General features: G+C 50.9%; 1 protein-coding gene across 3 annotated transcripts in view; it reads right to left on the bottom strand.

The window, feature by feature from the left end:
• The window catches only part of TMEM184B (transmembrane protein 184B), a 44,454-nt gene that overhangs the window by 14,480 nt on the left and 5,482 nt on the right, over nt 1–24,492 (bottom strand). For 2 of the 3 annotated variants that reach the window (XM_031463264.2, XM_031463265.2), the window contains exons 2-3: nt 7,119–7,367; nt 5,429–5,594 (exon numbers count right to left, since the gene is read on the bottom strand). In XM_031463264.2, coding sequence (XP_031319124.2) covers nt 5,429–5,594; nt 7,119–7,310 — 358 coding nt within the window. In that variant the 5' untranslated portion in view covers nt 7,311–7,367. Of the gene's footprint in view, nt 1–4,397; nt 5,393–5,428; nt 5,595–7,118; nt 7,368–24,492 lie in introns of those variants that run through there. The other variant, XM_031463267.2, reaches the window with a different exon arrangement.

Below are 24,492 nucleotides of genomic sequence, written 5' to 3'. Positions count from 1 at the left end.
ACGGGCCAGAGCTCCAGGTCTGAGGCTCAGAGAAGCAGGGCAGATGGGTATGGACCATACTCAGTCCTGAGCTCAAGAAGCTCACCTTCTCAAGGGCTGAGAAGCTGCACCTTCCCCAAGGTGACCAGACTTCTGGTTGCCAAAGACAAAACCCTCCAGAAAAGCCGTAAGGGTCCAAGATTCATCAGCCCCTCTGTCCAGAACCACCAAGCTAGGCTGGCCAGCAATCCACTCTGGGGAAGCATTTGATGCCTGAGCTCACATCTTTTCCTGTGCCGCAACCTACGTCAGCACACTCCCGGACTACGTGGTTAAGTGGTCCTGGTCTGTCCACGTCCAGCTCTGCATTCAACTGGTCAGAATCATCAGATTTCATCCACCTCTCTCAGTTCAGGATTCCTGACCTTTTAACAGTGCTCTGGGGCCAGCCAGTCTGTAAAACACCAATTTGCTGATGGTTTCCGTTAAAGATACATTAGTGAGTCAATAATGATTCTCAGAGAAGCGAGACAAGACAATCTCCTTGAGATGACTCAACCAGCCCACACCAAGACCCACTGGCCATCTGGACAAATCCATGCCCTTCTTAGGAAATGACAGAGCCATGTAAAGCACCACCCCACACCCTGGCAAGAGTGTTTAAAACAGACATCTCAACACACACCCCAGGAACACACACAGAGACATCAGAAGAGCAATAAAGGTTAGGAGTGGGGCTCTCAGCCAGCAGCCTTGTCACCTGGCCACCCTTCTGACCACAGCTCCAGTTCTGGTCCCTTGGAGAGGCCGCAGACACACAGGTGACCAAGGGACCCACAGGGAGCACCCAGAATGAGGAAAGATGCTCTCTCCCTCCCCCTCCCCGCCCTGAAATGAGAACGAATGGGGAGAAAGGTAAAAACCCTCAAGGACAAGGAGATGGCACCAGAGGCAGCAGAAAAGGGATGCTGACAAACGCTCTGGAAGATGCGCAGTGACCACTGAGCCCGGGGAGGGGAGGGAGCCAGTGAGAAGCCCAGGAACCTGCAGCACTGGGTGCACCAGGCCGTTCTAGCTGCTGGGGGGGAGGGTGCAAATGGGAAAACTGGCTCCACATGGAGCTCCTTGGTTTTTACTTTCAAGACAGATTGAGATGGTTCTGTTCTCAAAAAACTTGGCCCAGCTGAGGGCAGCAATGAGGAGACTTGCAGGAAACACAGAGATGAAGTCTGAATAGGAAGGGGAAATGTCCAGGGCCCCTCCCCACCCCGCACACATAACTCAGCCCCTCAGCTCCTACCTCCCAGGCCGGAGATGCGAACATTATTCTCTGAGGAAACAGGCCCAGAATCAGAGCCTGCACCACCACCGCATGAAAAGGGCAGAGGAAACGCCCCCTGTCCTGTCACCCAATTGGGAGGAGGCTCAGCAGCTTTAATCCCCATTCTTAAAGATAAAAAATAGCCAAGGACACCAAACATTTGAGGAGAGCTTCTAACCCAAAGGTCAAAGAGCAAAAGCAAACAAACAGATGGAATGAACTCAGGACAGAGATAATGCAGGGAAAAGACGAAAGCTGCAATCAGCATCCCCAGGGAGAGAAGAACCAACACAGAGAACAAGGGGCTAGGGAAAACGAGCGTGGATGGGCTCCTGACACCCTACAGCATGATAAGGGAAATAAAACCCTCAACAGAAAAGCTCGAAGGTAAAGGGTTTTTAAATAGGAAAAAAAAAATTAAAGTTCCTAGAAAGCAGAACAAAAAAGAGCTGGAAAACTGAAGAAAATCTGAAGCTCAATCCTGAAGTGCAGCATCCTACTAACAGGAGTTCCAGAAAGGGATAACAAACCGGAGGGGGAGACACTGTCCAAGAGACAGAGAAGAAAGTTTCCCAGACCTTAGGGCAGAAGTTGCTTCCATACTGAAAAAGCCCACCAGGGGCCCTGCACGACGAACACCCTACCTCTTGTGAGGTGTCAGAACACTGCAGAAAAAGGCAAGATTCTAAAAGCTAGGGGGGGAGAAAAAAGGTCACATACAGGCATTAAGATCAGAATCCAGCAGACTTTCCAAAAAAACACTGGAAGCTAAGAGATAGTGAAAACCGGGCTTTCAAAATTCAGAAGAATGATTTCCAATTTAGAATTACATTCCCACTGAGTACCAGCCAGGTAGAACAATATAGTAAAAGATGTTTGTGATAACTTTCAGATTTCCAAAAAAGAGAACTCCCAGGCACCATTTTTCCTCAGGAAGCTTCTAGAAGATGTTTGCTAACCAAAAGGAGAGAGCAAATGGCCAAGGTGGAAAAAAATGGCATCCAGGGAACAGGTGATTCAGGACAGAAGAGGCAACAGGGTTCCTAAGATGGCAGTGAAGGGAAGATCCAGGACAACAGCTGGGCATTAAGGGGCCTGGAGGGCAACTGGACAAGAGCAAGAAGGGCGGGGCTCCAGGAGGACGGCTCCCCGGAAAACCCAAAGCCAGCAGATGCCCTGGGTGGAGGGTTTCTTTTTTCTATTCAAATTGAAGCATTGGGAAATAAATTAATGATAGATACACAAAACACAGAGCAAACCAAAAAGCATGACAAGTAGTAACCAGAGGAAAAACAAAGCTGAACAAGGAAATGCAGTCTTGGGACACTGTAAGGCCCAGCCTTGAACATTTACACACACGAATGCACACACTGAATGCAGATTTGGAAAAAATTATGACCTAGTTACTTTAAAAAGATGAAGGAAAGAAAACTGTGTGTCTGTGTGTGTGTGTGGTTGGGAGGTAACATATCTAAATCAAACCTTCCACAGGAGTCAGCCACTATGTAACACTACAGAAAATTAAAAACTCAAGAAACAATAGTACAAACATATTTTTAGGTTATTCTAGAAAAAGAAACGAGTTTAAAGAGTTGAAAGTATGTGACCTTGGGAGTGAGGAGTTGGGGCAGTTTTGTGTTTCAACCATATGCAGGTGTTACTTTAATAAAAGTAAAATTTTAGTTACTTTTATTAAAAAACAAATGTCTGTGTGATGCCCAGCAGAGAGCCTGGCTCTGAGCTGGCCTGTGCCATGGGCTGGGTGGGTCTGAAATAAGAGATCTCCAGCATGGTTGATTCCTATCCCTTCCTGGGTCTTGGGACACTGAGGAGGAAGGATGGGCAGGGGAATGAATGGGGGGCTCTTTTTGAATTTTAAGGGACACACCCCACCAGCAACTCTACAGGGGCAGCTCATGCAGGCAGCTGTTAGCACCTGGATGAGAGCACAAAGGGAGAGGGTACAAGACAGAGCAGAGGTGTGGGAAAGGGCCAGGCCAGGGCCAAGCCCACCGACGCAGACCCTGGACACAGATACTGCGAGCTGGTGAGCTCAAGGGCAGCCTGAACTTCAGAGCAGCTGCTGTGCTGTTTGCAAACTCCCTCGGAGAGGCCGAGCGGATAATAGCGTTGCTAGGAGATGTGCTTCGCAGGGCGGCAGGCTTCCTGCGAGGACCTTTCCAGGGCTGGGAGGAAGGTTGGGACAGGCAGGGCCTGAACAAAAGGGCTTCTGGAGTGGGGGGAGCCACCAACCATCTGCTGCCGCCGCTGGGGCGCAGGGCGAGGATAGTGCGGAGGCTCCCTGGCTGTGTCCCCCTTTCTGCCACAAGCCCCAGTCCTCAGGGCCCAGCAGAGAAGAGAGCCGATAAATACCCCTCATCATGCAGGAGAGCCCCTCTCCCTTGGCAGAGAATACCTTTTTGCTTCTGAAGGAACCAGCAGGCAGAGGCTGCTCGTGAGCACCCATGCACGGCCGGCAGCTGAACGGAAAAGGGTGCTCAGCCCCACCTTCCCCATCCCCAGCCTTCACAGCTCCCCAGGTGTCCAAAGGTTTCCCTGGGGACTCCACTGCTTCCAGGAACATCGGGCACTGGAGCCTGTCATGCCCTGAGCAGGTCTCCACCCGACAGAGCCCAGCAGGGACTCCAGCCTGGGATTTCAAGGAGGCCCCACGTGGGCAAACACAAGGCACGTAGCAGGTGTTTAATAATATTCCTTATTCATTCCCAAAATCGGAAGGAGTGAGCACCCATCACATCTCCACCCGTTCCTGCTCTCAGGAAGCTGACAGTCCTCACAGGGACGGAGCAAACCAGGCACGCACACTGTCTGCACTTAACTGCAAACTGCAAACCGCAAACCATGGTGAGGCCTCGAGGATGCAGACAGGGCGCTGGGAGCAGGAGAGATGGGGAAGGCCCTTCTGAGGAGCCACTGGAGTCAAGATGAAGGAGGAGGAGGAGGCGCAGGCGGGAGAGGAGCTCTGCAGGCACCCGGGAAACCAAAGGGCCCAGGTGGGCAGGAAAGGAGGCTAATGCGGCCATAGGGGCGGGTGGGGCGCACTCTGTAGGCCTGTTAGGTGCCTGCATTTCCTCACCAAGTCCAAAGGCCTTTCCTGTGCCCTGCGGGTCCTCAGGGACACACAGGTTCAAAGTGGGACAGGAAGAGAGACTGGATTCTTTGGGGATGAGCATGCTTCACCCCAACATCCACAGAGCCCAGGGCCACAGGCAAAGCCCTCCTGCATCTGGGAAGCAGACAAGCAGTCATCAGAACTTTCCAGCCACAACATAAGGAAGACCAAACCTGTCACTAGACCCTAAACCAGCAGTGCAGGTACAGGGAGGAAACAGGAAAACAAAGGACCATCACAGGAGGGTGGGCATCAGAGCAGGGGTCTTGAGTTCAAGGGCCCTCCTCCCCATCCCTGCTGGCCAGTTTGGGTGCAGGCCCAAGCATCACTGGCCTGTGACCTGCCTTGGGGCCTCTGGCCTCTCCTCCTTCACCCACCCACCACCTGCAGATTTTCTAACCTGCAATTTCTAATTGAGTCCTACTTTTGTGTATCACCAGTAAAAAGGAAAATCTAAGTTTCTCCACGTGTCCTGCAAGGCTGTGTATGACCCCATTCTTGCCTGCTGGTGCAACCCCCTCCAGCCGCTGCCCCTCCTCCGGCCACGGTCCGCCCCTCCGCACAGCTCCCAGCACATCCCGGCCAGGCACGCTGGGACTGCCCAGAAGGAATGCTCATCTGCAGCACCTCCTGACAGACGCCGACTCCTTCTCTAAGTCCCAGCTCCCCGCCCTTCCCAGGCCAGGGCCACTGAGTGAGAGAGCGTCTCCAGCTCTCGGAACTGAGAAATGAGACCCAGGTGAGGGTCCCTGCTCCCAGATATCTGTGAGGGTGTTCAGGGCCACACCACAAATCGCATCAGCAGGAGAAGCTCTGGCTACACATGTGCTGGTAGCTGGGTAGACACCCTGAAGGGAGTAAAGAAGTGATGGGCGGCCCCTGAGGGAGGAAGCTGGGAAGAGGGGAGGGGTTTCCGGCTCCTGGACCAGGGGGTGTGCAGCCCCCAGCCCAGCTTCGCCCACCCCTTCCCAGTGCCCGCCCCTCGCTGTCCTCACCCTCGTAGCAGTCGCGCACGGTGCCGAAGTACACGTAGTACTGGTCGTTGGTGAAGAAGAGGAGGCTGAGCCAGGAGTCGAAGGCATAGATGGGCACGATGAAGAGGATGCGGACGATGTAGCGCTGCTCATTGGGGCAGCTGTAGCAGCGAAGGTGCATGTAGATCTGGGGGCAGAGGGAGGCCGGTCAGCCAGAGATCCCAGCCCTCACCTGAGCCCGCCTCCGCCCTTCTGCTCCAAAGGAGGAACCCAGCCCAGGGGTCAGGGACAAGCTCTGTAGAGCCCTGCCCTCACTTGCTAGGTGACCCTGAGCCTCAACATCCTTCTCTAAAGTGCAGTGACACAACTTCTGGCAGTGAGGGTGTCGTGAGCATCAAATCAAGGGGTGCACGAAGCCTGGAGGCTGAGTGTGGCGATGCAAAGACCACGCCCAAGATTGCAAAAAAGTCAGAGACGTGCAGGGATCCACAGCTGTAACAAGCTCCCTGGGGACCCCATGCACAGCCAGGGCTGGGCACCTCGGGTGCGTGGTGCAAAGGAGGCTATGAACAGGCATGTGTGTGTCCCTCCACCCACCAGGCCTTTCTAAACACCTGGCCCCTGGAGCGTGGAGCTAAAACACAGGTGTCCAGGTGGTCGCCCACCCCACCCCATCCCTTAACTAACTTATGGTGTAGAGGACGGAACAGATGGGACCCTCGCTTCCACGGGAGGTGGAAGCGCTTCCTGGCTGAGTGGCTGCAGTGATGTCCTCATCCTGTGTCTCATTTTCCCATCTGTTGAACAGAGGCAGCGCTGCCTGCCTCTCTGGGAAGTTGGGAAAATGAAATGCGGTTTTTAGAAAGCCAGGGAAAAAATTAAAAGCTACACACAAATGCCAAGAACTGCTCTAGCCACGATGCACAGTCCCAGCAGCCAGAGTCTCTCGTCCCGGCTCCCATGACTTCATGCTTGGCCCAGCGGAGCCCTGGGCTCGGGCGGAAGAGAACAAAGTCCTCCCCATCTGCTGTGAGCCAACCGCCCTGGAAGTAGTCGGGTTCTAGAAGGGACGGGGAACACTGGGACTGCAGCAGGCTCAGCATTCCCTCTTCGCTGGGCAACCTTCAAAGTTTCTCCTTCGGGCAGCCAAGCACATCCCAGCCCACAGCAGCCTCCCCAGGAACGGCTAGCACAGGGGGACAGGAGACTTGACTTCTATCCCAGCTCTGTCTGCAGCTCGTACGCAACCAGGCTAGTTCCCCCACCCTCCTCCCTCTCTGGGTCTCAATTTCCTCATCTACAAAGGGGTCATTGACGTCCTGTGTTCACTCACAGCTCCCAGGCTCCCCTGAAGCTTAGGCAGGACATGTGACCAGCTCTGGCCCACGGAAGGTGAGCAGGAGGGACAAGGGCCGTTTCTGGTTGAGGAGGTGAAATACCCAGAGTTTCTTCCGCACACACCACCCTCCTTGCAGTTGTCAGACGGATGATGCCGCGAAGCTCAAGATACTGGAGCCACAAATGGAACCTGACTTGCACGGGGCTGGGCTGAACAAGAAACCGGGTGAAGCCCCTGAGATTTTGGGCTTATTTATTATTGCAGCTTAGCCTGCCCTGGCCTAACTAATACTTTGTTGGATGACAAACTTCTCAGGAATCCCCCCAGAGGGCTGGTGTTGCTGGCTCAAGGGCTCCTGCATGGCCTGGGTACCTGGTGGCAGGTGATGAGCAAGGCTGTCCAAACAAAGAAGCCAGAGATAGCCTGCGCGGCGGTCGTCATCAGAAACACAGGCTGCTCCATGGCTGTGGGGCTGCCCTCAGGGATTGCAGAGACGCTGGGCGAGGCTGCTGCGGTCGTGGGTGACGCTGGATCCGGGGCCAGCGCGGCCCCCCTCACGGTCATGGTGCCCAGCAGCAGGGGCTCCCTGAGAGAAAGCCTCGGAGTAAGGGACGAGCTGGCCTAGAGAGAGGGAACCGCAGTGTTAGCCTACTCCCAGCATCAGTGGTGGAGTCATTGGAAAGAAACTTCCAGGTCTCTACATGCACCTTCAAAATGTGACCAGACCCTGACCACATCTCACTCCAGTCTCTAGCATGTCTCCTTTGGATTAACAACCGAAGCTCCTGATCAATCTCTCTGCTTCTGCCCTTGCTCCTGCTATCCACACACAGCAGCTGTGTGAAACTTTCTAAGACGTTAGCCATTTGGGCCCCTCCTTTGCTCAAACCCTCCAACAGCCCCCAGCTCCATCGGGGTATAAGCTGCTGTCCTTACAGAGGCCCACAAGACTGCTGGATGGGCCCTCCATGGCTGTCTGATCTCAAGTCCCACTTCCATCCTCCACTCCAGTCACACTAGCTCCTTGAACATGCCAATCCTGCGCATGCCACAGGGCCTTTGCACTGGCTGTCTCTGCCCAGCTACATTGCTAGCTCCCACACTTCCTTAAGATCTCTGCCCTGACCACCTGCTCAAATGTGGCAAACCCTCCCTCACACCAGGCGCTCCTGATCTCTTTGGTTTGCTTTATTCCTATCCAGAATACTCATTAACCACCTGACTCCATCTGACAAACTATACATTACTCATGTGTTAACTGTCTGCCTCCTGCACCAGACACAAGCTCCCTGAGGGCAGGGGCTCCGTTCTGCCGTGACTGGATCTCCTGCAGGCACACAGCAGGTGTTGGGTAAATACCCTCCAGCTCTACGCATCTTTACACCTCCTGGTCTAGCAAGATCATTTTAGCACTGAGGCAGCTCTTCTAGGGAGGTGTGTCTTTTCTTTGCCGTTTCTCCCTCGTTTCCCTAACGGCTGACAGCCATTCCTCACCATCCAGCTGTGCTATTTTGGAGACTTAGTGGCCCTTCCCACCTTCAAACTGCTCACCTTTTAATTTAGCTCATGCATAACTCTTCCTAAAAGCCTGCCTTGTGCACTTTCTCCAATCAGGTACTTCCATCCATTTTGCCCGCCTCTATTGTTCTACATAACACGCAGCTCTGTCATCTGCTCCTGTTTATCCTCCTAAGAACGCCCACTCTTCGAGGCAAGACCATAGTTCCACCTTTAAACCCCAGCACCAAGCTCAGCACCAAGGCCAATTTATAACATTTACTTTATTATCTACTGCTCTCACCCTTTATTTCAAAAGGAAGTTGAGGTACTTCAGAGAGGAGCAAAGTACAGAGTTGAGGAAGTCGGCATAAAGGAAGATTCCAGGTGGGAAAGTAAAGATGGGAGTGGGCGGACACAGGACAGCACTTCAGGGTTCGCACAGTTACCCCAGGTGGGCTGTCACATCGGCCTCACACTTCCTGGTGGTAACTTCAGTCCCTGGGGTAACAAAGTAATGGTTTCATGCTAGAAGGTAACCCAGATGTTGCAAGGATGAGCTGTTGTTAGGGTTCTCCGGGCAAGTTTACAAACAGGGACCAATGCCAGGCCGGGGGCTGGAACCACCTTCAAAGAGCAAAGCCACTCCATCAGGACCACCTAGAATTGCTCCTCGGAGGGCTGGCCACTCCTGCATCCATGGGCTTCCAGGACCCACGTCCTGTCAGAAGTCCCTTTCAGTGCTGCCACCTGTCGACAGGTTGGGCAATGCCACCCTACGGTGACGGAGTCTCCCTGCAGCAAAGACCCTGGAAGAGTACCCTGCAATGGACCAGGAGAACATCCAACCACTGATGCAAACAGATGCAAAGCCAAGAGTGGAAAGAACCCTGGCCGGAGGTTGAGTCTCAGCTTCACCCCAACCAGCCATGTGCCTGCACAAGTTCCCTGGGCCCCAGAGGGTCTCCACTGCCTGACCCAGAAAATGGCCAAACCCAGCCATCTCAGCCTGAACCCTGATGACCTCTCCCAGTCCCTCCCAAGTCTGAGCTGATATTCTCAACCACAACATTATGATACCAGTGGGAGGTTTCCCTGGGCCTTCCCTGGGTGCATCCGGCCTGACCCCGTGATGAAGAAGAGGTTCTTCGCCCACTCTCTCCCCACCCCCAGCCCCTTTCCAGCGCCTCCAGCACCTTCTGCCCCCTAAGCCATGTCTGCTCTTAGCTGTAAGTTTTTACCCTTTACATTTCTGTTTTCCTATAAAAAATAAATGATCTTTAACACACTGATCAAGAGAAGAATCTAGATTAACAACTCAAACTGGAGAAGGCATCTATATAAAGAAATTCCAAACTGGAGAAGGTGTCTATATAAAGACTGGTGGCGCTTTGAAAAAGAGACACAGTGACAAGTCTAAGAATAGTTCCTGTAAGTATGGTTGCAAAATTGAAAACCAGTGCCAGAAATATTTCCTAAAAAAGAAGATTTGAGTTGTAAATCATCATCTTTGTCTATCATCCCAAATTAAATGAATAAACACGGGGAAATTGGGGGGGGGGAAGGGCTACAGGAAGTACAAACACTCCTCGATCTTGTCCTTCTGCACAAGGGCTGGGTGCGTCTAAGGCTGTTTTACTCTCGACTAACCACAGTGTTGAGAGGGCCCTGTGCAGACTCCCCAGGTGGGGAGATGGCTGAGCTCTGACCCTGCCTGCCATCCCACCCTCCAGAGGGGAAACCTGCGTGGGCTTCTGTTCAGAAGGGGAAGCTGGTGAAGGCTCCGCCCTGTTTCTTGCTGGGGCTTCGCTTCTTCACACTCAAGTGCCTTCTTTAAGTAGGTCATCTGTTCCCAAGAAGTCTACTCAGAGAGGGTGGGCGATGCCCCCGAATTACACCCAGGACTTAAACCCAGGTCCTAGAGCACACCTTAGGCGCCTAATATCTACCAAGCGGGCCATGGATGCACCCTCCTCAGGGCCGCAGCCATCCCACCAGGGCCCTGAGTCTTCCTGCAGGAAGGGGAGGGAGGTACTTCCCAGGAGGGGAAGCCACAACCTCGGCAAGACTTCTGCAGCCTGACCGCTCTGGCCACACTTCTGTGCTGGGGCCCCATGATTTACAAACCGTTTACTTCACTTTCAGGCAGCCCTCACTGTTTACAAACCATTTTCCCCAACATGATCTCATGTTTTCTCTCACAGTAACTCTGAAGTAAGTAACATTATCTCCATCTCAGAAATGAGGAAAACGATGTGGAACTAGGTTTTACAGCTTCTTGGGCTAGTACCAAATGACTTGAGGGTTTTCATAATATGCCCCCCAAATGGTTGATGCTCTGGCTCAGATGCAGGTCTCCCAGCACCCAGAGAGGCAGGTGAAGGCGGCTCCTGGTAGGCTGTCTCCCACAGCTCACCCTGCTCCCAGGACCCTAGGCAGCTCACAGCAGTAGACCCCGCAAACTTCACAGGGTGGAGTGCTGGGGGCAGGGGATGACACCGGGGTCCCGTCCTCTCATATTCAGGACAGGCACCAACCTGGGAAGGATCTTTGCCTTCCCGGGTCCCACAGGCAAGCAGGATGCTGGCCTGGTGGAGCCCTGGACTTGGCAGAAGTAGGGGTTTGCTCCCCGGAAGATCCCCCACGGATCCCCTTCTCTATGTGGTCCACACACCCCAGAGGGGAGAACATGCAGGATGAAGCTCAGAATCCTAGATGCTCTGGCAGGTCCCCTGTATTTTCTCAATCGACTACATTAAACTTCTGCCAGGGTCGTGGCAGAGAGCCTGAGGGGAGACACTGGAGTCACCTTTCCAACAAACACGCCCAGAGGCCTCTGGACGCTGTGCTGGGCATGGAAGATCCAGCCTCAGCCTCAAGGACTCACGGCTCCTCTACACAACAGGGGTACCTGGAGGCCTTGCCCCACCGCCCTGTGCAAGAAGTGAGTGTCCAGACCTAAGAGAGCCCTGAGAAAGCACCAACTGCCTTGGCCAAGGCCAGGGAGAGGGTCAGGGAAGGCCCTGAAACGGCAGGGACTTTGGGGCAGTCTCTCCAGAGAGTAACCAAGCTCCAGCTGTGAAGTCACCGAGCAGGGTTCCCGCCAGACTTTACCGCCTGCGAGCTGACTTCACCTCTCAGGGCGTCAGTTTCCTCACCTATAATATTTGAGGCTGACCACATCGTTGACAAAGGTGTGTACTGCTTTACACAAGTCCCATTAATAAATGGAGACAGAATGCAGCCAAAAAATTGCAACTCCTAACACAAATAACAGACATAGATAAGGCTCATCAATGGATGAAAAACCACTAGGTGAGTGGCTGACAGGGGACTTGGTAAGGGATGGAGCAGGCAGCACCCTCTGAAGCCACAGTCAAGATCAACATCACCAGAAAGGGGCCACCAGAGATGCCAAGCCTCCTAACGGGGTGCACAGGAAGCAGACAGCACCACCTAGGAAGGACTCTTACCCAAAAAGTGATAACACGCTTCTCGAACTCACCACCAGTGTCCAGGATACACAGAGGGTAGTGGGACAGATGAAATGATACCACAAGGAAGCGGCAGCCAAAGCCAGGCCGTGGGACAGTCTATAGGACAAATGACCCAGTTTCTTCAACAAATTAGTGGCTTATAAACAAAGGTGGCTGAGGAGCCGTTATGGAACAAGAGGCGAAGGAGACATTACAATGAAATGCAACATGCGGGCTTTGTTGGGTCCTGATGCGAACAAACCAATGATTAAAAGAAGACATCACTGGATAAACAACAGGGTACTCCTATAGAGCACAGGGAACTATATTCAATATCTTGTAATAGCCTATAGTGAAAAAAACATGAAAAGGTATATATATATGTATGACTGAATCACTGTGCTGTACACCAGAAATTAACATAACATTGTAAACCTACTGCAAAGACGACGACAATGACGACGACGACGACGATGACATCGACATCTTTGAAATAGAAAGTACACAAGAATTCTTGCCAATTTTGTTAGGCATGATAATGGCATGATGGGTATGTCAAAATAAAGGTCCTTGTCAATGGAGGAAGAATGATCTTTTCAATAAACAGTACTGGGACAACTGGCTATCCAGAGGCAAAAAAAAAAAAACCCAAAAAGGAACCTTAACCTAAACCCTTATACCATATACAAAAATTAATTCAAAATGGATTATGGATTTAAGTGTAAGGCTACAAAACTTTTAGAAGACACAAAAGAAAATCTTTGAAACTGAGGACTAGGCAACATGTTCTTGGACTTGACACCAAAAGTATGACCCATAAAAGGAAAAACTGATAAACTGGACTGTAAAAGTAAAAAATTTCATGCTGTGGCTCTGTGAAGAGGATGAAAAGGCAAGCCATGTAGTGTAAGAAAATATTTGCAAGCCACATATCCTACAAATGACCAGCATCTAGAATATAGAGTATAGGAAGAAAGCTCAAAGCTCAACAATAAAAAACAAAAATCCAATCAGAAAATGTGCAAAAGATATAAACAGACATTTCACTCAAAAAGGACCATGAACACATAAACAGTCGTTCAACATTAGCAATCAGGGAAATACAAACTAAAACCACAACAAGATATCACTACCTACCTGTAAATACACAACAGTACCTCAAATGCTGGTGAGGATGCAGAAAAACTGATCACACATACGTTCCTGGTGGGAATATAAAATGGTAGAGCCACTCCGGAAGAGAGTTTGGCAGTTTCTTGTAAAACTAACATGCACTTACCACACAACCCAGTAATCACTCTTAGACATTTATCCTGGAGAAATGAAAACATACTTTCACACAAAAACCTATACACAAATGTTCACAGCAGCTGTATTTGTAATCACCAAAACCTGAAAACAATCCAAATGTCCTTCAACCGGTAAACTGTAAAACTCTGGTACAGCCAGATCATGGAGTACTACTCAGCAACAAAAAGGAACAAAGTATGGTTACAGGCAGCAATCCAGATGGATCTCAGGGCATTATGTTAAGTGAAAATAGCCAACCTCAAAAGGTCACGTGCTGTCTGATTACATTTATATAACACTCTCAAAATGACAAATCTATAAAGATGGAGAACAGATGGGTGGTTGGCAGAGGACAGCAAGGAAGATGTGTGCACAAATATAAAGGGGGCATCAGGAGGAGTTCCCTCCAGGTGGTGAGATACTTTGTATCTCGATAGTGGTGGTGGCTACATGAGTCTACAGGTGATAAACCTGCATAGTGAAAACCGAGTAAGGTCTGTAGTCCAGGTAACAGTACTGCATTAACATCCACATCCCAGCTTTGATATTGTCCTACAGCAATACGAGATGCCAAGACTGGGGGAAGACAGGTACATGGGACTCTACACACTATTTTTGCAACTTCCTGTGAGCCTGTAATTATTTCAAAATTTTTTTTTAATTTCAAATTTTTAGTTTTTTAAAAGTTCCTTATCAAGTAGAGATGCATACTGATCTATTTAAGGGTGAAAAATAACATGACATCTAGGATTTTACTCTTCAAAAAGGGGGAGAGGCACAGATGCAACAAGACTATAAGATGCTGCTAACTGTTGAAGCTGAGTGACTGACAGGTAGAAATGCATTTTACTATGTGCTCTACTTCTGTGTGTTAGAAATTTTCTGTAATAAAAAGCTTGAGACAGTAGAACAGGAGAATTTTCTACCAAATTTGTAATGAGATTGGCAGTGACTCAGGAAATCATCTCTATCAGAGATTTACTGGTTACCTTACAAGACAGAAAAAGCAAATAAGAAAAGCAATCAGAAAGATTCATCAAACTTAACAGAGCTCAGCACATCTTTCTTTTACCAAAAAATATTCCAAATTTGCCCATTTTTTCCTATGATTATTGGCATCAGAGATGCTCCCCGGTAATGTTTTCAAAGCATGTTTAATATGTCCCTTCACAGGAAAGTCATGTTATCACAGTGAATGAGAAAGGAACCACTCTTTGAGAGAAACCTCAGCTATGGCCAGAGCCTTCTAGAAAAGTAAATTTGAAAATGTTTCTCTTGTGGGATTTTGTCACCAAAAACAATCTGTCTGTAACTTACAAAAGCCCTCATATCCGAGCTCCTAAAAACCTACGTAACAGAATTTTCTAATCTGTTTAAAAATTTCCAAAGCATTTGAGTGGGTTTTGGACTCATGTGTTAAGAACTTTAAAATACCTTCCATTTAGTTTACAAAAACATCTGATTGGCATCAGGGAAGATGGAAATGTACTAGCCAAGTTTCAACAAATCCTCTGTGTACGCAATGGATGGGATGGAAAAATGAGTAACCCGATTTAGAAAGAAAGCCAGTGATGCGTTTCCTCTGTGTGCAGCTACGTGTCCCAGGCAGGGATCTTCAGGGAGAGCAGCCATTTAAACCAAGTACCTAAACAAACTGCTCTCTCCCGGAGCATTAAAGCACAGTTTCCAAAAATAAGTACGTGAAGCCAGAAGGTTTCTGTACCAACAAAACTTTTTTCATTTTTAAAAATTATTACACCTTTAACTCATCCTTTGATTTCTATTTTTGGTGCAGGTTTTTTTTTGGGGGGGGGTTTATGACGTACAAGTAAGTACATCAATAGCCAATACTGGGGGTGCATGCCCCCAAGTTTTTACTGATAGGGATGTGTGAATAAAGAAAGTGTGAAGACTGGTGCTGTAAGCAGTGGGTAAAGCCAGTCGCTGACCCGGCTCCTAACCTTCCCTGCAACGCCTCTGCCTGTCCTTCAGCCTTCCTCAGTCTCAGGCTGAATCAGACAGAAAGCACAGTCAAGGCTTGGTCCCGCCTCTCTCCCAGGGGCCCACCTACCCGCAAGGTGGCTCCACACCTGGGCTCTCACTTGCCGGCCTCCCGGCAGGCTGGGAAGAGGCAGGGCCACAGTCTGCACCTGGTCCTAGGCTCTGAGTCAGGGAAACTGAGCTGGAATCTCGGCACTGCCACCTGGGTGACTGGATATCTCTGGATTTATTAGGTGCACCCTGCTGTAGCCAAGGCCCTTGGGCCAAGAGAGATTAGGAACTCAGAGTTTTTCAGATTTTAGGAAGGATTATGGTGCTGTATATGGCACGTACGTGGTGATACCCCCAAAATCAAACACATAGTATTTCCACAGAGAAAGGTGAGATATTTTTAAAGACCCTAATTAGTCTTGCATCAATTCAGGTCAGATTTTTGCCACGAAATTAGTTTGCTGCAGACTTAGGAAGAACCTTTGGGATTCGGGTGTTCTGGATTCCAGAAAGGTGGAGAAGGGACAAGGGCTTGCACCATCCTCCAGAGCTGCAGGGAGGCTGATGCTCAAGGAAGCAGGAATCAAGTGTGGTTTATTTTTTCACTTATTTTCAAACATGACCACATCCTTCCTCCTGACCTGAAATCTCCTGAGAACATGTCAGGCTCCGATGGTGGGATGCAGTCCTGACTCCTCTGCAGAGCCCAGACCCTTGGCATCTGGGTCCCAGCCTCCCTCCCTGCCTCTCTGAGCACTGGCAACACTAGGTCCCTCCACATGGAACCCCAGCCCCTGTGCCAACGCATCCTCCCCTCTGCCCTGGTCCTTGTGGCCAGTGACAGCTGCACTCACAAGCCATCCTAAACATCACAGCTTCACCCAGGGCCGGCCCACTCCCGCCCAGCTGCCCCATGCTCCCTCCATGAGGTCGGTTCTGACATCGTCTCCCCACACCTGACTCATCTATCTCTAGGCCTAGCACAGTGCCAGAAACACAGCAGGGATCTGGAAGAGAAGAATCAGTCAATCAAATGACTGACTGAAGGCCTGGAATTAAGCCACCTGCTGAAGGCCACTGGCCGCTGGTCTCCTCCACACCATCCAGGGCTCAGCTGGAGGACCTGGACGTTGGGCTGGAGGGAGGGATGGGCTGGGTCAAGACAAAGGATAGAGGCTGAGTCACACCATCTCACACATATCTGCCAACGTGGAGAGGCCACGCCAGTGGGGGCAAAGGGACTTGTCCTCAGTGCTCCATCAGGACACAACCCGGTCCACCTAGTGTGAGCAACAGGAAGGTGAGCGTCTGCCAAGATACAGATGTTTTTACCACCTGGCACAACCTAGCAATGTTCTGGTTGCTTCTAGAATAAGGAAGCTCCTAATGAAACACGGTCAGAAGTCTCCTGGGGTAGGAACACTGATCGCGGAACCTCTGTAGGGTAGTTTACTCATCCCTGTCTTCTACCCAACAAGCTTCTGGAGACCAGAGGTCATGTTTTATGTGCAACCTTGATCCCAGATCTCCCTCAGAGCCTGGACATGGTTAGCACTCAACAAGCTTTGGCTGGACAAGGGGGCAACTGAATGAATGTCTGCCCTTTACAACTCCAACTCTATGACACTCTCCACCGCCACCGTGCCCACCCCAGGGAGCGGCACATTCTCCTGTTCCCCCTACAGACCTTTATCCCCACCTGCCTTGATAGCTGTCACCTTCTACAACCTACTGCAGTTTGCACGTGGCACGTCTTCCCTGGTCTTTCCTAGCACTGACCACAACTGTGATTCGATCTGTTCCCTTAACATCCTGTGAGTCGGGCTTCATGAGGGCAGGGACCGTGTGCTGTGATGAAAAGTTACTTGCTGGATGACTGCTTTGGGCAGGTGTCAACAGACACTGGGAAGGGGTGTGCCCAGAGCAGGAAACCTGCCCTAGGCTGCTGCTGGGGGAGGGGGGCATCATGGCCTGACTGACAGATCACCTGTGGCACTCTACAGGTGACAAAGCACTCCTGACAGCCGTGTGGAGTGAGTCTCACTGCAGTCAGAGCATCCCAGCAGGGGTACTGTGGTCCCCTAGGAGGGCTGTGGGGAGCACCAAGCCACAGGGTGGACAGAGCTCACCTCACAGGCCCAGAAAGCCAGGCTTCAGGGGATCAGGGCCAGGAAAACCCAGCTCACGAGGAAAGGGAAGAGTGCCAGGTTATGAAGGTCCTCCCCACCTCAGCGGCCAGAAGAGTGCTTGAGAGCGCAGGATCAGAGTACAGGGAAGTGGGGGTCACGAGTAAAAGTCAACCAGGCCCTGGCGAGGCCTGATGAACCGTGCCACACCTAGGAAACGACTCAGAGTGATGCAAGCGCTCACCTCCCCTGATACAGCCCCCACCCCACCCTTCTCCACAGAAGACATCTTTTGGCCAACTCTCCTTCTGAAGACACCCACCTTTTCCAGAAAAGCTACAGAGCGACGTGTAGTCACTAAACTCGGCCACCTGCCTTGGAATTTAGGTATTCCAGAGCATCTTACCACCTCAGACAGATTTTATTCTTAGTCATTTCACTTCACGCTTGGGGAATACCTTGTTGTCTTGTGTCTCCCACAAATTTCCTATGTGGAAGGCTGAATAGTGGCCACCCAAAGGTGTTCACATCCTGAACTCCCCACCTGTGAATTTTACCTTACATGACCAAAGGGACCTTGCTGGTGTGATAAAGGATCCTGAGATAAAGAGATTATCCCCAATTATCTGGGTGGGCCAGATATAATCACAAGGGTCCTTAGAAGAGTGAAGCAGGAGGGTGTGCCTGTGAGACTCTGAAGCTGGAGGAAGGGCCTGAGCCAAAGAACCCAAGTGGTCTCCAGAAGCTAGAAAAGACAAGGAACCTCCAGAAGGAACAGAGCCCTGCCAATGCCATGATTTTAGCTCCACGAAATACACTCTGGATTTCTGATCTCAACACTGGAAGACAATACATTTGCACTTTAAGTCACTGAGTTTCTGGCAGTTTGTTACAGCAACAGCAGGAAACTAACACACCCAGTTCACAGATGAGGAAACAGAGGCCTGGAGGGCTAACATCATTTGTCCACAGAATTGGTAAGTGGCTCCTCACGCTGCCTGAGCCGTCCTGACAGGTCCCCAGATTGCCAAAGGCTGTTAAGGAGCAGTGGGCTCTGAAGTCAGACTTCTGGACTTGACTTCCAACCCTGCCACTGACTAGCTTTGTGTCTGTGGGCAAGTTACACAACCTCTCCTTGCTGCAGCTTCCTCAGCTGTAAGATGGGGCCGCAGCCACACTGAGCTAGGATAGCTGTGGGCAATAAACGAGTCACTACAGGAAAGCGCTGAGAACAGGGCCCGGCACCGCACTTTGTTCAGTCAGTCCAGCCTAAGGCCAACCAGGCCAGGAGACCACATCCCCAACCGTCCCCGAGACCCAGACCAGCCCTGTCTCTGCTGGTTGGCTCCTTTTTAAACCTTCTGAGGTCATATTTTCATTCATTAGTTTTGGCTCCAAAGCCTTTTGAGCGGCAGCCACGAAGCACCACATGCATGCATGCAGGGCTCTGGAACCTGAACGTGGCCTGGGAGGGATTCCGGTTCTTGCATTTAAGACACACAGAGAAACGACGACCTTCACAGGGCTCACCAGGCAGCACCTGACTTGAGGGCGGTTCATCCAAACTGAATTGACCACTGCTCCCACTTCGGTGGCCAGGACTGGCTGGCTGGCCCTCCGGTCTCCCAGGGCTGTGTACTCTGTGAACTTCTGGGCCGCTGCCTTTGGGGGGAGGCTGACCCACATCAGAGCAGATCAGCAGCCCACAGCCTGGCCCCTCTCCAGAGGGGATTAGAGGGAAAGCGCAGCGGGCCGGAGCAGTGCTGCCCAGTTGGCCTTTGGAGAAAGGATCACGTGCCCTCGTAAGGGGGCAGGGCCTGTCTCTCAGTCCCACTCCCCTTCAATCAACACACAAGCCAGGGCCACTCCAGCGCTCCGCACCTGTCCCTCTTCTCCTGGGGCCAAGTTCCCACGAATCTCTCAACTAGGAAAGAAGAACCATCCAACCGTGTATCATCTATCCTTCATTTCGGGAGGTGGGGTAGTGCAGAAATAAAAGAGAACAACAAAGTAATCCAAAATCCCTCAGTGGGATTACTTAATTCAGCCTTAAAATTAAGTCTTTTTTTTTTTTTCAATACATACCAGGCCAAATTTTGATCCTTTCAGTTCTCTCCCAAACTGAGACAGATGGGCCAATGCTCAGCTTCTCCAACTGGACTCTCTAACTGTGTTCCTCTAATGAGACCACCTTTCCAGCCAGCTAAACCCCAGTCCTGAGCAAACAGGTCCCCTTCAGATGCGGAACCTGGACCTCAATAGTCCCGCTGGCCCACGGAAACTGGGTGTTTTAGCCAAGAACCTGTCCTGACCTCTGCGGCCCTTTTGGTAGGAAGCCCGGCCCCTGCCAGGGTACCCAGACAGAAATCCCAGCCTGAACCTCATTCACACTTTCATGTGTGTACTGAGTTGGGTGAGCCAGTGTTCCACCCTGTGTGTACACCCACAGACAAGAACAAGAAATTTCAAAGCAGCCCTGCTGATAACAGTAAAAGCCTGGACACAACACAAATGCCCACCCTCGGAATGAATAAATAATGACAGCTGACCCTTGTACAGCAGTGGGTTACGGACACTGACCCTCGAGGGTCAAAAATCCATGCATAACTTACAGTCAGCCTTCTGTATCTGCAGATTCAACCAACTGCGGATCATGTAGCACTGTATTTATTGAAAAAAATCCATGTAAAAGTGGACCCACGCAGTTCAAAGCCATGTTGTTCAAGGGTCAACTGTATATTTAAACAGTGGACTTCTACGCCACAGTGCACAAGAACAAAGACTGCCCTACATAACTGGATGACTCTCGCTAGAGGATTATCTATATGATTCCGTTTACGAGAAGGTCAAAACCAGTCAATACCGATGAGGTGTGAGTAGTGGTTACCTGTGAGGTTAGTGACCCAGAGGAGGCTCCAGGGAGGGGCTGGAAACGGCCTGCAGCTTGATCTGGATAGTAGTTTACACAGGATTTATAGATATAAAAATCCATCGCACTGTACATCTAAGATTTGTGTACTTTACTGTAGTAAGTTAATAAACATTTACCTTTGAGCACCTCCCACGTGCTAAGTCCAAAGGGTATCTCAGGCAAGTCTTTAAACCTTAAGAGCTTACAGCCCCGTGGGGAAGAAAATACACTCAAATAACAGTACAAGATTGCCTGTGGCCAGTGGGACAGGTGGTGAGAGGGGCCCAGGGGTCAGTATCACTCACGATGGACGGGAAGTGGGAGAATAAACTGATCAAATGCAGGAGTTCTGGAGGCAGCCAGACCTGTGTCCAAATCCTAATTCTCACTGTGTGACCCAGACAAGATGTTTGCTCTGCTGCTTCATCCGTGTGGGGGAGTCACGGTAGCTGCACATTTCGTGGGTCCTCGTGAAGATGGGAGAAGGAATGCACACAAGGTGCTGGGAGATGAGGCTCGTTATTCCTGCTGTGAGGCTGGGCCCGCCTGTGCCAGGCACCGGGGCTCACAGATGTGAAACAGGCTGTCCACCACAGGGCCTGATCCCGCCACGAAGAGGGCAGCCAGCCTTCACTTCCTTAGCAAACGACAAATCAGGGGCCCTGGACGTTATATGGACTTTGCCTAAAGGAGCCCACAGCCCAGCGGGGAACCAGACACCTAGGACACAATGTAAGAGGCTTTAAGTGCCAGCAGAGAGGAACAGATAAAGAAGCAGGGGAGGTCAGAGTGCCGTGCAGAGGAGGAAACTGAGCTGGGTCTTGAAAGGCGGACGGGATTTGGGCATGTGGAGGCCGCTACATTATGGAAGGAAAGGCCATCAGGCAGAGAGAACTGCGCAAGCAAAGGCACGGAAGTGGGAAGGTGGGGAGGCACGAGGGGGAAAGAGCGATCAGTCAAGTGTGGCTTCACCAGAGATCCAGTAAGTAGGGCCTGGGGCAGGGACTTTATTTATGCGTTACTGGGGAAGCCCCTGAAGGTTTCAGAGGTCAGGAAATAAGCATATCAGAGCAGGGATTTAAAATGACAAGCCAAGAGAGGGACGGTATAGCTCAGTGGTAGAGTGCCTGCTTATTTAGCATGCACATGGTCCTGGGTTCAATCTCCAGTGCCATTAAAAGTAAATAAATAAAAACCTAATCCCCCCCAAAAATTTTTCTTCCAAATAAATAAAATAAATTTTAAAAATAAAATAAAATTACAAGCCACACAACAGCAGTGTTCTGGAGAGACCAGAGGGAGGTGGCTACATGTCTCCAGGGCTGGATGAGGGGCTAGATTTCCCAAGAAACACCCAAGACCCCATACCTGGCTCCCTTTGTGAGACCCAAGCTTGCATTTTTGATGAGTGGGTGTTCAGGGCCCTGAGTGAGGATGGCTGGTCCTTGAGGGGGTAGGTAGCCTTGACTGTTCCGCACTGGACAAGAGGTAGGTTTCTTATGGTTCTTGTTGATTGAATTTTGTTCATTTAAATTTTTTGGGAAAGTCACATATTCACATGAATCGGCACTCAAAAGGTACTGAGGGTCTCAAGTGAACTGTCTCTGGGCACCAGCTCCCACCCTAGAGGCACCCCAATCACCAACGTCTGGGAATCCTGAGACCCAAGCACGTATATAAGCAAATGCACTTACCACTTCCTTTTACTTTCGCACAAAGCCACACCAGACACCGCCCTGCACCTGCTCCTTCCACACCAATCTGCCTCGGTGACTGTTCTGTGTGTGTGTGTGGTGCCTCCATCTTCTTTTTTATGGCTGTACACTATTTCATGGTTTGGATGGACAATAATTTGCTCCTGGCCCCCTGCCGATGAACTTTGAGAAGGTTGCTTCCCACTTTTTACTATTAAAAATGAGGCAACAATGACTAACCCTGCGAATAAGTCATTTTGCACACATGGTATCTTATCTGTAGGATAAATTCCTAGTAGTGCAACTGCTGCGTGAAAGAAAGCCTTCAAGCATCTATAATTTTGAAAATGTTGCTAGAGAGGCTGGATACAATTTAATCGCTCATCCAAGAAATAAGCCTAATTATTGGGGAAAATACTAACAATGTGTAGTTCCAAGGATGGCCAGAAGAAAGAGAAAAGCCCCGTTTTCAGCAGACAGAGCACTGGGTCAGCAGGTGGCTCTGGACCTGGATCAGCCTCGAACTTACCCAGTGCCCTGGTCCACAAACTCACGTTTCCTATCTGTGAGTGAAGGGCCAGACCCACTCAGCTCCTAGGCCTTTCCTAGCAGACTGGCTGTGGAGCCCTGGTCCCAGGGAAGGTAGAAGGCTGGACGGTGATTGGAGTCACCATGACATTCAGCCTTAATTGGTCTCCCTGGGCAAAGGCACCAGGGCTAGCAGAGGAGCAGGCAGGCCACGGAATGTGCACTAGAAGCAGGCCTGATGGGGAGGGGGTGGGAGTGGAGAGCCCAAGGGGTCAGGTGCTTCCAGTCTGGTCATCCTAAACGAGTGACAAGCACCTCTTTCCATGTCCCCTGCACAAGCTGTAGAGGCACCACAGCCATGCAAGATACATTCCGTCTCCATGACCTTCACTGCTGTGTCCACATGGACCTGTTATGCAACAGCCATGGCCACCTGAACCCCAGTCAACAAGTGGGCAGCTGGCAGAGGATGGAGGCGGACCCCTGGGTACCTAGTGTCCTCCCTGCGAGTGACAGCAGTTGGGCAAATGCAGTGGGCAGGGCAGGGCTTCCTCCCACCCCCACAAATCCAGCTCAACTACTGGGAACTATAAATGGAAGAAATGGTCTCCTGCCCTCAACCGAGTGGGAGACACCTCTTGGCAAACCAAAGCCAGCATTCGAGAGGCAGAACCCCCACCAACCTTCTCATTTCCCAGCCCATGCTCTGCTCCAACAGACTGGACGGCCAGGAACGCCTGAAAATCAAATCATACTAAAATACACTGAGGTTATTGCTATTAACATTTTCTAACCACCACACAGTGCATCTACCTTTGTAAAGCAAATATGTACTGTTCTGGTAAATTGAGACTTTCATACATCCTGTTTATTTAAAACCCAAGGACAAACTTGTGTAGATGCACTTCTCTTCCTGGAGGTGGGGCAGTGACACCAAATGCTCTTGGAGAGCTCGCTCCCTCCATCCCTCCACTCACCTGCTCCAGGTGGTCCCACTACCTGGAAAGCCTTCCCCAGCTTCTCCACCTGCCAACCTCCACTGTCCATCAGAACCCGCAGCTCAGCTGCCCTTCCCCCGGGGGGCCTCAGCTCCTTAGCCCACCGGCAGGCAGAGCAGACTGCGGCCTCCTGGGGCCCCCACAGCTTCCACCTGACCCTCTACTAACACTCTCCAAGTCTAAGCAGCAATTCCACCTGCTGGGCTTCCCCAGCGGGACTGCAGGCTCTCTGGGGGTGCAGCTGTGCTAGAGGGGCCACTCAGCACAGCAAGGGCACAGGATTCGGAATGGAAAACCTGGATGCTTCCTTCCACAGGATCTGAGGCAAATTCACCCTTCTGAGTCTCAGTCTACCCACCTACAAAATAGGCACAATAATTCCAGGGCCACTGGAAGGATTAAATGAAACAATATTTGTGAAAAGTAATTTGCAAACTGCAAAGCCCTACACAAACTCTGATGAGGATTCGTAGTATTATTACTAACTAGTATGCTAACATTAATTAATATTAATTTACTCACACACATTCCTTCCCCAACACCTAGCACTGTGCCTACAGGAGCCCAAAATGACTGCTGATGGAATCCCAGATTCTCTGTTCATTCTAGATGGAATGAAAAACACGGCGGCTAGAGATGGAGACCAGGAGCCTCTGCCAGTGGCTACAGCAGCAGCAAAAGCCACAGGGTTAGTTATTTTTCCCTCGGAGCTTTCCCGTAAGTGATGACCCAGAGGACATTGGTGAACAGCACTGCCCAGCAGAGTGGACGTTCTTGGCCACCTGCCAGCAGGACAGGCGCTGCCTGGGTGCAGGCTATCCACAGGGGCTGTAGCAGGAGAGAAATATAGGTACCAAACTCCACACATTTCCCCTGGGGTGGAGAGGATGTCTGATCTTAAAATCCCTTTCCAGAGGGATTTCCAGACTTCCCGAGGTCGCACTTCACCTGTTTCGTTGAGGTGAAGGTAGGGGACAGCCTCCTGAGGGGCTCAAGGCTTTCTAACCTGGGGACTCCCCTGAGCCCTGCGGCATCCAAGAAGTGGGCAGAAGGGGAAGAGTAGCCCACCAGAGGGCAAGTGACTGGCCCAAGGTCATCACCCAGGGTCTCTGACTCTGCAGTGTTCTGCCTGCCCCTCATGCCATAGTGCCATCCAGCAAAAAGGTTGGAGATCTCATCGTTTCCACAGAGACCTTGAAATAAAGCACCAAGGGGCTCTTTTTCAGAACTTGTC

The sequence above is a fragment of the Camelus dromedarius genome, chromosome 11, assembly GCF_036321535.1.
Source record: "Camelus dromedarius isolate mCamDro1 chromosome 11, mCamDro1.pat, whole genome shotgun sequence".
NCBI lineage: Eukaryota > Metazoa > Chordata > Mammalia > Artiodactyla > Camelidae > Camelus > Camelus dromedarius.
This window is presented reverse-complemented; position numbering and strand designations above follow the sequence as displayed.